Source organism: Nelumbo nucifera, chromosome 3 (assembly GCF_055504915.1).
Source record: "Nelumbo nucifera cultivar China Antique chromosome 3, China Antique-T2T, whole genome shotgun sequence".
Lineage (NCBI taxonomy): Eukaryota > Viridiplantae > Streptophyta > Magnoliopsida > Proteales > Nelumbonaceae > Nelumbo > Nelumbo nucifera.
In genome coordinates this window covers 57,190,475-57,204,827 of record NC_142651.1, presented here as the reverse complement: position 1 = coordinate 57,204,827, position 14,353 = coordinate 57,190,475, and the positions used below count along the sequence as shown (strand labels likewise).

The following is a 14,353-nucleotide window of genomic DNA, read 5'->3' as shown; positions in this document are numbered from 1 at the left end:
TCAACACGAATCAATTGTAGGGAGAGGTGCCAGACACCACCTCTCGCCTTGAATATCTTGACACACTCTCCTTGTTTTCCAACAATTTTTCGGGTAGCATTCCGAATGAATTTTGACAGCGTAGTAATTTGGCTTATGTTAGCTTTTCCGGTGAGTTACCGCCGGGATTATGTAATGGCTTTTCTGTCTACCATTTGACAATCAACAACCACCATTTCACAGGGCCATTACCTGATTGCTTGCGCAATTGCTCATAACTAGTTAGAGTCAGGGGCTTGAAGGAAACCAGCTCATTGGGAACATATCAAAGGCTTCGGAGTACACCCAAAGCTTCTGTACATAAATCTCAGTGGTAATCAGTTGTTGGGTGAGCTCTCCCCGGAGTCTGTCTTCAAATGATTGTTGTTCAAGTTAAGCTCAAATGATTGTTGCAACAATCACAGGAGTGATCCTTTGAGCGTTGGCAATTTAAGTATATACTACAGATGCAGCTGATGTGTGGGTTGAGAAAATGGTGCAGCAACCTTTTCTGTTTAGTATCAATTCTCCAGGAAACGTTTGTTGCACTTTTACTCGTTATCCATATCTACATCACTGTCATGTTGGTTGCAAGGAGTACAGTTACAGGAAATATCAAATTTGACATTGCTCAAATCCATGTCTTCTCGATTTCTAAGGTATGTTTTAGAACATTATTTTCTATGAAAAAATAGTCCTCAACAGATTGACCGTTTTCTAGAACACCAATTTTTCTTATATGACACTGATGTGGCACCGTTTTCTAGAACAACAACAACGATGCCCATCATACGCTAACTAGGCTACAAGTACTTGACTTGTCGGAAAAATGTATTAAATGGTATTATACCTTCAGAACTTGGAAACTACACCAACTTGAGGTTCGGGGTTACCTTCGAACTGTCCGAACAGAGAACCAGGAATATCTTTGTAAGAAGAAGAGAAAGAACATTTTTAACGTGCAAACAGATGAGGAACATTTTTATCCTTCTACATGATATTTAACGTCCGTTAATGGTTTTGGATTAACTTGATACTTTTTAAAAGCTTGAGTATTAAAGTGACACGTTTGATTGACACTACCCCCAAAGTTCAGATACTAAAGTTCCCATTATCTTCTCTGTTTTAATTTTCTCTGCTTCTCACTCTCTTTTCTGGTTTTTCGCGTTACAGTATTTCTTTTACTCTCTCTCTCTCTCAGATGAGGAGCTTTTGAGTCCGAGAAAGTCGGTGGGAGAAGAAGAATAAGCGATAACTTCATTGTCTCACATGAAACACATCATGCAACTTCTTACCATCGACCTCCGTAAATCCGGTGAATCTCCGGCTTAGTTTCTCGTACTGATGTACCGGAGTGTCAGGCTCCGGCGACTCCGAGGCGTCGTAACCGAGATCCTGTTGTACAAGGTCGCATTCTCTCTTTCTCTCGCGCCCTGAGAGATTTTTGACCTTTTGTTTTTGTCAGATATGGATTGGGCTATGTGATTCCTCTTAGGATGATCAGGAGTTTTTTCCCTTTTGTTCCTCCTTTTCGCTCTTCTGTCTCTCTCCCTCTCCCTATCATCCGATCTCGTTTTTCGAAGTGGAGTTCGTTTTTTCTGTTGTACAGGAATTGATTCTTATTCTTTGAGATGCTTTCCGCAGCTTTTTGGAGTGATTTTTTGAGTTGAATTCTGCTTTTTCGGGCTGAATCTAGTGTTTAATTCATTAATTGTTTTCATTTGCTTGACTATGCGTCTTTTTAGGTAATTATCTCTGCTTTTACTTAATAGGTGATCTTCGGCTTAGATTCTGCTTCTGGTTTTGAATCTAGTTACTTTTGAGGTGCTCATTTGGTTTATTCCCTCCCTTTTACGGTAATTGCGAACTTTTTTTATCGATGGGGTCTTGTCTGTTGTAAAGATCCTTTATTATTATTATTTTTTTTTTCTCTTTGAGGCTTCGAGTGTTGATATTGGTGCAGTTAGCCTCATTTTGGATGAATGTACGTGATTTTGCCGATTTATTTAGTTTTCTTTTCTGCATTTTAGTTCAATTAGCTCTTTTTATGGCCATGATGTGGTTTTCTCATGTAAATTTGCAGCATTTTTTAAAGGAAAAAATGGTCATAGATTCTGATTGAGTTTGGTTCGTTTTAGTGAAAGCGAATTCTTATTCTTCTTTCAATTTTCTCTTCTTTCACTATTTCTAATGCGTTCTTGTGGCTAGGCTTCAATTAAGACCGGTAATAAGTGGATCGTGAGAACTTGCCTGATTAATTTTGGCTAAAGTTGCGGGAATTAGAAATTAAGGGTTTTACTACTAAGTATCAGCTGTGCTTTATGTTTCATTCAAGCGTATACCCTCTTTTTAGATTCTATCGATCTTTTTGGGAATCCCTATGCTTGTTCCTAGACTTGAAAAGTAGTTCCTCTTTTATGTAAAATTACTGCTGTTTTAGTTTTACTAGTTTCCCCATTTCAATCTACCATTTGGTTCTTCTCAGCTCTCAGCTATCTGCTCATTTTCTTTTTTTCTATTTAATTCTTTTCGCCTAGTTTTTAAGGTGGGTAAATGCTACTGATGGAGTTCTTTCCTTGTCTGTTTGGGTTTCTCTCCTGTTTCTTGACACGATGCTTGACAAGTAGAGTTCGATGACATGTGTGAGCTTGTTTTTTTGCCTTTGTTTTTGTTAACTTATCCTTCTCTGCTACAGGTCTGCTCCAGTTGTGGAATGGGGTTGTTTTTGTGATATCTTGGTCTCAGGTGCTGAAATGAATATGAACGGGATGCAAAATAGAAGAGCTCGTGATCTAGATAAGCCATTTCCCGGATGCATGGGAAGAATGGTGAATTTCTTTGATTTGAGTGCAGGCATACCTGGAAACAAGCTGCTTACAGAGAAAGCACATCGAGATGGTAATCTCTGCATATATTTATTTCCTTTTACCTTTGATGTTGTGGACTTCAAGGAAGCTGAATCCTATCACTGTGTTCATTTATGTCTATAGTTTTCAAATTTGGCTTGACGGTAGCTGTTTTTGTCATAGTTTCTGTATGAACTTTTTATTTTTCTAACAGATAGAGAGCATTAGGTAAGCCACAACATAATCATGCAGATATAAATAAACAAAAATTATCTTCAATATTGATTAAAACAAGAAACTATGCCTTCCTTTTTTTTTTGGATTGATGACAATAGAACTGTAATGTGTCGCTTGAAAGTTTCACCATTAGATGAAGAATTACTTATTTCTAGGAGCCCCTTACTGTCCATAGGATTTCTGATTTGCATGTTATAGTTGGATTTGGCCTGTCAGGTGCATATATTAGACACGATTTAAAAAATTGTGAAGAATTTATATAATTCCTTTCTCCTAAGTGTCACATGTATGTATTAAAAAATTCAATTTCTATATATTCCTTAAATATGTCAAATGGCTGGACAGATATTAATCAATATTTCTGATATACTTGCTGATATTCAAAGGTCTGTAGTACATAGTTTCTATTTTCATGATATAAAAGTTAATAACTATTCCCTTTCTAGAGAAGACTACACCTTTTCTGAGGAAAAAAAGGAGTTACACATTAATGTCTTTTCTGAATTGCTGGTTTTATATTTATGTGCTAGCATCTTCCATTGGTTCTTGATGTAAATCTGATTAATGAGCAGGATATTTTCTTCCTAGAAGTCGATCAGAGAAGTCGGATCCCATCAGAGATCAGATGGAGGATAATCTAGTAAGCTTTCTGAAACCTCATTTCAGTGAACCATAATTGTATATTATTAAAACCAATTATGACTTGATTTATCTTGGGAAATAAACTTTTCCTTTTCTCAAAAAATGATTATTTATCTTGGGAACTCAATATAATATCATAAATCACATGGCCAAAGGCAATGGTATCTTGACTCAGAATGCGTTCTGTTTGGGGACATACAGATAGGATACGAGTTGAGTAGGACTTCTTCAAGCAAGAAATCAAGGGGAACACCCATGAAGATGCTTATAGCCCAAGAAATGTCAAAAGAAACAGAGTCTAAGGAAAAGCCGCCTGGTGTGGTTGCCAAGTTGATGGGGCTGGATGCACTTCCAGGAAATCATCCTGACTCAACAGTAGAGAGAAGCCGAGCAAAAGGTTATTTACCAAATTCTTTTACTCAACCAGGGACAATGCTGAAATATCAGCACCAAGAGAGGCAAATTCAACATGAGACTCGTCTAGTTCAGGAGCAGAAAGAGTACAAAGATGTTTATGAAGTCTGGCAGCAATCACCAAAAGGCAAAAACACTATGGATAAATCTCCACAAAAGGGAAGATATAATGAAAATCTAAATGAGAAAAAGATGGATCTTGTCCGTCAGAAGTTCATTGAAGCCAAACGTCTTGCCACTGATGAAAACCTCCGCCAGTCTAAGGAATTCCAAGATGCATTGGAGGTTCTGAGTGCCAACAAGGAGTTATTCCTCAAGTTTTTGCAAGAACCAAATTCACTGTTTGCACAACGTCTGTGTGAGCTACAGTCTATTCCACCACCTCCTGAGACAAAACGCATAACAGTCCTAAGACCTTCTAAGACCTTGGAAAATAGCATATTTGCTGAGCAAGAGAAGAAGGATGATAGACAAATAAGGAAACAAATGCAAGTGTTTGAAGCAAATAAGTGGGACAAAGACAAGTCTAGCTGCAATCCTATGTATACCAATCAAAAGGTTGATGTTTCTGCTCAACCAACACGGATAGTGGTCTTAAAACCTAGTCCTGGGAAGACCCATGACATTAAAGCTCTTGTTTCTTCTCCTCCCTCTTCACCGAGGTTGACACAAAATAAAGACTTCTGTGTGGAACCAGAAGATGACGAGGCAAGAGGATCAAGAGAAGTAGCAAAGGAGATCACACGACAGATGCGTGAAAATTTGAGCAGTCACCGGAGGGATGAGACTTTGATGTCCTCTGTGTTTTCCAATGGATACATTGGAGATGAGAGCTCATTCAATAGGTCAGCAAACGAGTATGTAGAGGAAGGAAATCTCAGTGATTCAGAGGTCATGACACCAACATCAAGGCATACATGGGATTACATCAACAGGTTTGATAGTCCCTACTCGTCTTCTTCCTTCAGCCGAGCATCCTATTCTCCAGAGTCATCAGTTTGCAAGGAAGCAAAGAAGCGGCTTTCAGAAAGATGGGCCATGATGGCATCAAATGGAAGTGGCCAAGAGCAAAAACAATTACGGAGAAGTTCTAGTACATTGGGTGAGATGCTTGCTCTTTCTGAAACAAAGAGTTCTATAAGATCTGGTGAAGATGATCCTGATGGGGGGCTTAGTGCCATTAGCAGCAGATCCTGTGGTGATGAACAAGATCTGATGACACTAACATCATGTTTATCAGGTATCAGGAATAGGAATGAAGGTGTGGAGGTATCTCCCGAAGTTCTACCAAGGTCAAGATCAGTACCTGCTTCCTCTACAGCTTATGGTATGGAGCTAAATGTTGAATTTCCAGATCCCAATATTGGTAAATCAATTGTTCCCAAGGAAGAGTCAAAGTCAAAGGGAGGGATATCATCATTCAAGGGAAAAATTTTTAGCTTAGTTTTTTCAAGGAATAAGAAACCATGCAAAGAAAAATCTTGTGCATCTCCCTTGGCTGGCTCTCAAGGTCATTCTCAGTCTACCCTTGCAGAGACACCAGGGGTTGCAAAGCAGCTTTCGCCAGGAAGAAGTGATGATATTCCACAATGTGTTACTAATAATGGACTTGGAGGTGGCTTATCATCTAACTTAAGAGTGTTGTCAAACCATACTTCCTCATCGGCTTCCAACTGTGTAGGAACAAAACAAGGCAGTTTCACATACGAGGTATGCAACTTCCCTGTTGCTTGCTCTTATTGTTGTGTTATTCAAGGTTCAATACATGCTCCTCAGCAATCAATGACCTTTTTTCCATTATATTTAGATACCTAGAATATATGTTTTGAGAACCTTGATTGCTATCTTTGTATCAACAAAACATTCTTCCACTAGTCTGCACTGACCACTTGTATGTTATTCATTCTAAGAAAATTAAAGTTGACAATATCTGCTTATATTATGCTTCCTTTGATTTGCTTTGATTTGCAGGCTGTTATCTAGACTGAACTGAATTTTAGAGAAAATTAAAGTTGACAATATCTCTAAGAAAATTAGAGAAAATTCACGTTAGGCTGAACTGAATTTTGATGTATGTTTCCTTTGATTTGCAGGCTGTTATCTAGACACCTAAACAGCTTGTACCTGTTATTATTTTAATAAATTCTTTTTATTTACTCTTCAAAAAAGAATTTGCCTAATTAGTGAGATCTTTTTAACATTATAGGCAGCATCTCTAGCAAACCAGGAACAACCAAGCCCTATTTCAGTGTTGGAAGCACCATTTGAAGACGATGCAGACACAACTTCACAGCTCTCTGGAAATGTCAACTCTGACCACCAGGGTAAGTTGTTGAGATTCTCCCATGGTAACAAGTTAATCCTTTATTACCTAATCTAACCTTGTGCATTGCCTTATTTGCAACAGGGCCATCTGTGAACTTTCACCCTCTTAGATCAAACTTAATTGACAAATCCCCACCAATAGGATCAGTTGCACGGACCCTGTCTTGGGATGATTCTTGCTTAATAGCTTCCAGGCCAAATTCATTAAACTTTTCTAGGTTTCTCTCTGAGGCAGAGGAAGAACAAGATCAATTTTTATTTTTCCAGGCATTACTTTCAACTGCAGGCCTGGACCATGAGGAACAGGCAGATATGATAATATCCAGATGGCATTCACCAGAAAGTCCATTGGATCCATCATTGATTGAAAAATGTATCAGTCTCCATAATGATAAGGAAATTTTGCATGAAGCAAAGCACAGACAGAGAAGATCAAACAAGAGACTGTTATTTGACTGTGTCAATGCAGCCCTGGTCGATATGATGGGATATTCATCAGAAGTGAGCCCATGGGTGAGGATGTGTAGCACTTTCCAAAGTAGGGCTTCAGTAGATGCACCAGTGACTGTGGACAAAGTATGGAGCTGTGTGAAGAAGTTGTATAATAGCAGTGAGGGAAGATGCTATTCAGCTGAAACCGGGGACAGCACCAGCCTGGTGGTGGAGAAGGTTGTGAGAAAGGAGGTGGCAGGAAGGGGGTGGGAGGATGTCATGAGGTTGGAAGTAGATACAATAGGGAAGCAAATAGAGGGAGAGATGCTGGAGCAGCTGGTCCAAGAGGCTCTTGTTGAATTGACAGGTTGGTTGTGATGAAGATGTACGTTATTTTCAATTTTTTTTTTCTCTATTTCTGTACCGTGATTATTACTTAAATTCATGGTGGTCTTACCAACCTCAATTTCTTTTATGCCACAAATTTTCATGTTTGTATTGTTTAAATATTTGATTTTCCCACCAAGTATATAAATATTTGCATTTACAATACACATTTTGTTAGGTTGCTTCCACTATCTTTATTTTTCTGCTGCTGACCTGCCGTTGTCTTATTTTGAGGGACCTCTTGCTGTCTCTATTATGTGCTTCTGGAAACTTAATTTACTGTAACCAGGCAATACTGAACCTTACCTCAATCCTTGCAGTGACTCCTATCTATTACATTTGGAAGTTTCACAAAAGATGTTCTACTTGACCTGTACCTGAAAAGGATTTGTTTTCTGAATCTGTCTGGGAATTCAGTCTTTTTCATTCAGTTTGGGTTATGTTATTTCCCATTTTTTTCATGTTTCAGAAATTCAAAGATAGACCAACCTGACTGGATAAACTTTCTAGTCAGTTTGAAAATCCCAAGGAATTTGGAAAATAATAGTCCTATCCTGACAAGTTCCAGAGAGGTAATCCATACCAAATACATGGTTGGATACTCTTGGATGTGGTTTCATTAGGGGTCTAAGGATGTATTAGATCTTGGGTTCACATCTCTCTGTTCACAGTTGGAATAATTCTTAATGACAATTCACAAATTCTACACCACTAATCCTTGAATCCAAGGGCCTCCAGATTTAACCTTCTTATTTTGGGTATTCTGCTTCTCTAAAAGGACTAATGGGGATTATGATAATACACATTGCACCTGTGGGACTGTCGGAGTTGAATTAGATAATAGACTATTTGTTTATGTGTACGGCCTCCAACCTCCACAGTTAGCATTCAATATTGGACTGTACATGTCATGTGCCAAAAACATCATTGCCCTCTAAAAAAGCAGCTCTTTGTACTTTCTACTGTTGCTGGGTTATATAATCTCCAAGTGGTTCTGATAGTTGAGTCTAATGATTGTTTGTAAGCAAAGCTAGACAAAGAAATATTCTGTTTATTAATGTGATTCTGAATCAGTGAGAGGACAATTTGGACAGAGTGGGTTTTTTAATATATGAAGGATGGAATAGACAGAAGTAATTCAAAATCTGTGTTTTTATTTCTATTATTTTTAAGATATTGCAAATTTCACTGGTTTTAACCTTTAGTTTATCTCATTTTTGTTACTAGTGAGTTAGCTCAACTAAGTGATACTCCACTTGGCTGCTTCCCTATAAGCTGAGTTATGGAGCTTAAAGCCATGCATCTTGGGTTATGCTAAGCTAGCAACTTAGATTCCAATTTTATAAAAGAAAGCTTAAATTAAATATTCTTTTTCCACATTGCATGAGATTAGCAGGTGAAAGATGAGTTTTGAGTTCTGCCCCGACCCAAGGACCAGCAGCAGCAGCAGCAACTTGTGTAGGTCTTTAACAACTAAAACTAATGGTGGAAATAAATGTATTACGTATTATATACTTTAAGCCACAAATGATTGCTATAACAAGTTTTATTTTATAATTTGGTGTAAGTGGCTGTTTGGTGACAGCCGAAGCGGCTGAACTGAAAAGCTTATTGTTTTGTCTTTTAGTGATCTAAGGAGTTTGTGGGCTTCTTGATGAAGTTAGGTGGATTATCAGCAACTTCATCTGTCATCAAATGGTCCCCAAGTGTTATATTTTCCTGTACTTGAAAACAGAACAAGTTGTGTCAACAACTTGTAGGTATGCATGTATTAGGTTAACCTTCCAAAAAACAGAACAAGAAAGAAAGAAAAGGTAAAGGGGGGGGGGGGGGGGGGGGCGGGGTTAACAAGCTCAAGTGACGTGTCATGTCAATTAGGCCAAATTGTCCAAGACAGCTGTCCACTTGTATCGACATGTATATATACATCTCAGCTGTACAAAATTGAATTATCATTCAAATTCTTCACCGAGTCTTGATTTTCATGGTATTAGAGCCTGACCAGGTCAGGGTGTTTTCGTATGTCTCCCACGAATGTTCTCCATCAGGTGGTCTTCGTCTCTGACGCCGGTGAACTGCAACGTCTTTGTTCCTTGTCTCTGGCGCTGCTGAACTACAGTATCACCGTTCTTGATACCTTGTCTTTTTGAAGTTTGAAACTCTCCCTTGTCGTGGTCAGAGATCTAGATCCATCCTCTCCGTATTTCTTGCACCTGTTAGATAACCTTGGTGCTGTTCTTGTATCATGCCTCCTCACCGGAGAAACTACCCAACATTGACAACACACGATGCAAAATGCGTTGAGAGCAAAGAACAAATTTTACCTGCTAGATGCTAGATGGGCACGTTAATTCGACCAGACCCTTCCCTGAAGACAGAGTAAGGATAAAATGTAATTCCATGGTCATATCATGGATTTTCAATTCCCTAGCTCGAGAGCTCCATGAGAGCGTAGCTTATGCTGATACGGCTAGAGAAATTTGGAAGGACCTGATGAACGGTTTTCCCAAGATAATGCACCTTGAGTATACTAGCTCAAGATTGATCTGTCTCCCCGGAATCAAAATGAGCTTTTGGTTGCTTCTTATTTCACCAAAATGAAAGAATTATGGGATGAATTTGGGATGTTGTCTACCACATCGGATTGTACTTGTGGAGCTGCAAAGGAATTGGCAGCCGAATGAGAGAAAGACAAGCTCTGTCAATTCTTGATGGGCTAGTATGCAATCAATCATCCTTGCTTCTGATCCACTTTCAACAATCAATCGTGCCTACGCACTTATTATTCATATTGAATTAATTGTAGGCAAAGCCTATGATGCATCAAGTGCAACATGCAACAAAGAATGTGAATGAATGATATGATAAATTGACACGTTACAAATTACATATTTAACATTGTTAAAATTTTATTGATACTTCGTGAAATGTAAATTAATGAAAAGTTAGTATACCATGTGATATTTTTAATCTGATTTATTGGAATCTTGATTTAATATGCGGCCAAGGCCAATATCATCGTAGTTAAATTCTTAATTATAATAATATTTATCTCACCTTTACCATGGTAAAGGCAGGATTGGATCAAAGTTCTCTGCTACAACCAACCAAAAAGACTTGCCAATAAGCCAGCTACCATCTTCGTGTTGTTAATCTCTATGGTGGAACCCATTCAATTGTTATCCCTATTCCTTGAACATGAGCAATTGTACTTAGTTATTAGGCCTTCGACTGTTCTATGGGTCTCATAACCCTAGCTCTAGGCCAAATAACATCAATACTTAATTACAAAGTACACTTATATGGAATAGACCAATGCCTACTGTTTTGAAAATGCCACCAAGTTAGGGTTGTCATGAGTACACCTGAATGCTCTAAGTGGTCCTTTTCACAATAGGATATGGGACCAAAACATTGTCACCAACTCATTCGCATCTGTCAATTGACCCCTGTTTTTGAATAAGGATAATACTACCAACACTCGCCCAAAACCACGATGTGATTACTGCAAAAAGATTGGCCTCGTTCTGGAACTCAAATTGTAGCCTGTGCCAATGCTGACAAAACTAATCATTCTGCAACATCCCTAGTGGCTGGTTTGACAGCTGATCAATATGTCCAGTTAATCTGATTGCTGAAGGCTGAAAAGCAACCAATCTGTGCCTCAACTACATTTGGTAATGCCCTTCTTATCTCTTGATACTTGTATTTGTTGGATTTAGACAGTGGTGCCTCAGACAACGTGGGTTCAAACACATCATACCTCAGCCATTGTGAGCCTCTATCTGTTCATCGTCTGGTTTTGCTTCCTAATGGTGAAACTCTTAAAGTTACGCACATAGGCTCCTTCTTGCTTACTCCTGTCGTTGTTGTTCCCGATGTGCTTTATGTTGTTGGATTCAAATATAATTTACCGTCAATCAGCAAGCTCACCATTCATTGCTGTGTTCTCTTCTACCTGTTGTTCATTGCAGGACCGAGTCTCGAAGACTCCGATTAGCAAGGCAGAATTGGGTGATGGTTTGTACCCTTTAAGGACCTCCTTTGCCAACAATAACATACTTGCATTTAGTTACAGTCAACAATAACAACCATAGTCGATGCTTACATCCGTTCAACATGGGTATTCCTCATGAAGCAAAAGTCTGAAACATATCATCTTCTTGTAGTAGCATTTTGTAACATATTCACACTCAATCCGACAATAGGAAAGAATTCCTCTCTGGTCTTATGTTGAAAGAAAGCATTGACACCTCTTGGAGCCCATCAACCAGCCCATTGACAACACCACTATCAATAAATTTACCACTACATTCCATCAGCCCATCGTCACAACTGATCAAACTGAAAATACTATTACGAGTAGCCAACCTACTGCCACCACTGACCAACCAGCTGGGATTACTAGGCCCACCCGAACCAAGAAGCTTCCTTCTCACCTACAAAGATTATATCTGTCAATTTCCCACCTCACTATCTTCGTCTGTCATCTGTCGGCCGGATCACTTGAGTGAACCCGTTACATATTTACAAGCAACCAAAGACCCAAATTGGTGTAATGCCATGCATGAAGAAATTGTTTCACTTGAAATCAAGCATCTTCACCTGGAAAGCGACCCATTGGTTCTAAGTGGGTCTATAAACTCAAATACCGGATTGATGATACTATTGAACGCTATAAGGCGTGGTTAATAAGGGGTATACTCAAGTAGAAGGGCACGATTATCATGGCACATATGCTCTCGTGGCCAAGCTTGTCACGCTCCATTGTTTACTTCCCTTGTTGCAGTTTGGGGTTGGGAACTTCACCAGTTGAATGAAGAAGTTTATATGACAATTCCTCCTAGATTTCCTAAACATGAGAAAAATAAGGTTTGCAAACTCCACAAATCATTGTATGGCTTCAAGCAAGCATCCTAGTGTTAATTTGCAGCTACACTCAAGCATATTGGTTTTGTACAATCAGTGACTGACTATTCCTTGTTTACATCCAAGGTGGAAGGATCTTATGTTACAATTTTTGTACATCACAGGGGATGATGCAACAGGGACCAATTCTTTCAAGGTCTATTTGCATGATTGCTTCCGCTTGAAAGATCTGGGCCCACTACGATATTTTTAGGGTCTTGAAATTTCCAGATTATCCTCTGGGATCTTCATATGCTTTAGATATCTTAACTGAAATAGGGATGCTTGACCGTAAACTAGTCTCACACCCAATGGAACAACAATGACACTTGGTTAATATGGATAGCCTATTACTTGATGATCCGGCTAAATACAGGCGCCTAGTAGGTCGATTGGTTTATTTGACCATAACACGGCCTGACCTGATTTGGGCTACCATGTCCATATCCATATCCTCACTCAATTCATGAACCCTCTACGTGAGGAACACATGCAAGCAGCAAAGTGAATCCTGCGCTACATTAAATCTAATCCCATTCAAAGCATTTTCTTCACTACCGATGGTCCACAACTGGTTATATGACAATGCTTGGCTGCTCACACATCTCTTGAAAAACAAAGAAGCAGACAACTGTTTATCGCTCATCCGTTGATGCAGAATATCGAGCCCAGCCATGGCTGCTGTAGCTACAAATGAGCTATTGTGGCTCCAACGAGTTCTTCATGATCTTGTCATACCTCTTGGTCAGCCTCTGCAATTTGTGACAGTTAGACTTCACATTTACATTGTCACTAATCCTGTCTTCCATCAGATCGATATTGATTGCCACTTCGTACTACGTGAACACGTACAAAACAAAGAAATTGAACTTCATCATCTTGATACCCATGTGTCAACCAATTGATCTCCTCACCAAAGATTTGGGTGCTGATCAGCTTTCATTGTTATTAGGCAAGTTGGGCGTCACACATGCTCCAACTTGAGGGGGGTGTTATAACTAAGATGGCCGTAATAAATTCATGTGACGTGTCATTGTCAGTTAGGCCAAATTGTCCATATTGTGTCAACAGACAATAACTGTCCAACTTGTATAGAAATGAATTATCATTGGAATTCTTCACTCAGAGTCTTGATTTTCAGGGGAGGTGGGAGAAAATTTTAAGAAAACGGAATTTTTGTTAAAAAAAAGGATAGACTTCATTTACAGTCCAAAAACTAAAAAGTCCCTATAAGCTTTGAATGGACTTATAAACAACCCATTTGATGGCATTCCAAACTGCTTGACAAGGAACAAGGAGTATGGGACAATGGTCGAGTAAAATTTGTTTTTATTCGACCAACTTTCCTCCAATATTTTGTATAAATACATTTTTGGGAAATTATTTATTTATTTATTTCGGTTTTAGACCATTTTTTTAGTTTATAGAATTGGTTTTGATAGAAAAATGGGCTACACAAGAGAGGGCAGCCACTACATCTCTGAGCCCTCCCCAAAGGGTGTCAATGGATGAGTTTTGGATTGGACCACATCTGGTCCAAAATCAATTTAGACGGACCAATAAAACATATTGGATTGGATCAATCTGGTCCAAAATATTTATTAGATTGGTCCATCCATAACAAATTTATATTGGATTGGGTTGGATTAAGCTAATATTTGATCCATTGATATAAATATAAGAATATATGTATTAATGGACCGGATTTGGATTAAAACCAATCCAAATCAAAATGAATTTGAACAGATTGAACGGTCCAAACATTGAATTGGACTGATCCAAAACATTTATTGGATCGGATTGGACCAAATCCAGTCCAATTGAGACCCCCACCCCCACAAAACCCCTCAACCAGAAGGCGGGATTTGATCTCAGATCTCCGCTACAACCAGTTACCAGGAATCTAGCTGGCAGCCTGGCACCTAACAAGTTTTGAAGTACTGCACTTTTTTTTTGCCAACGTAATGTGTTATTTCTCTGAGTCCAATGAATGATGAATCTCAACCCTGTGGTCCACCAACCGAGCAACCTTTCACCGAACCATGAGTTGTATTTATCTTCTCAAATTTCGTCAACCTTCACCTCTGATAAGAGAAAGTTCTCAAAGAACGTCACAAATTCTGTTTAGGAAGTAGGAGTCTCTT

General features: G+C 38.8%; 1 protein-coding gene across 2 annotated transcripts; it reads left to right on the top strand.

The window, feature by feature from the left end:
• Positions 1-1,105: 1,105 nt before the first annotated feature.
• Positions 1,106-7,466, top strand: TRM20 (methyl-coenzyme M reductase II subunit gamma, putative (DUF3741)). 2 transcript variants are annotated; one of them, XM_010265689.3, is made up of 6 exons: positions 1,106-1,425; positions 2,714-2,916; positions 3,674-3,741; positions 3,945-5,867; positions 6,364-6,481; positions 6,565-7,466. In XM_010265689.3, the coding sequence occupies exons 2-6, from the start codon at positions 2,772-2,774 to the stop codon at positions 7,290-7,292; spliced, it is 2,982 nt and encodes a 993-aa protein (XP_010263991.1). In that variant the 5' UTR covers positions 1,106-1,425; positions 2,714-2,771; the 3' UTR covers positions 7,293-7,466. The 2 variants fall into 2 exon arrangements, with proteins under 2 accessions (XP_010263991.1, XP_010263990.1); XM_010265688.3 differs by lacking the exon at positions 1,106-1,425 and adding an exon at positions 1,984-2,002.
• The last annotated feature ends 6,887 nt before the right edge of the window (positions 7,467-14,353 follow it).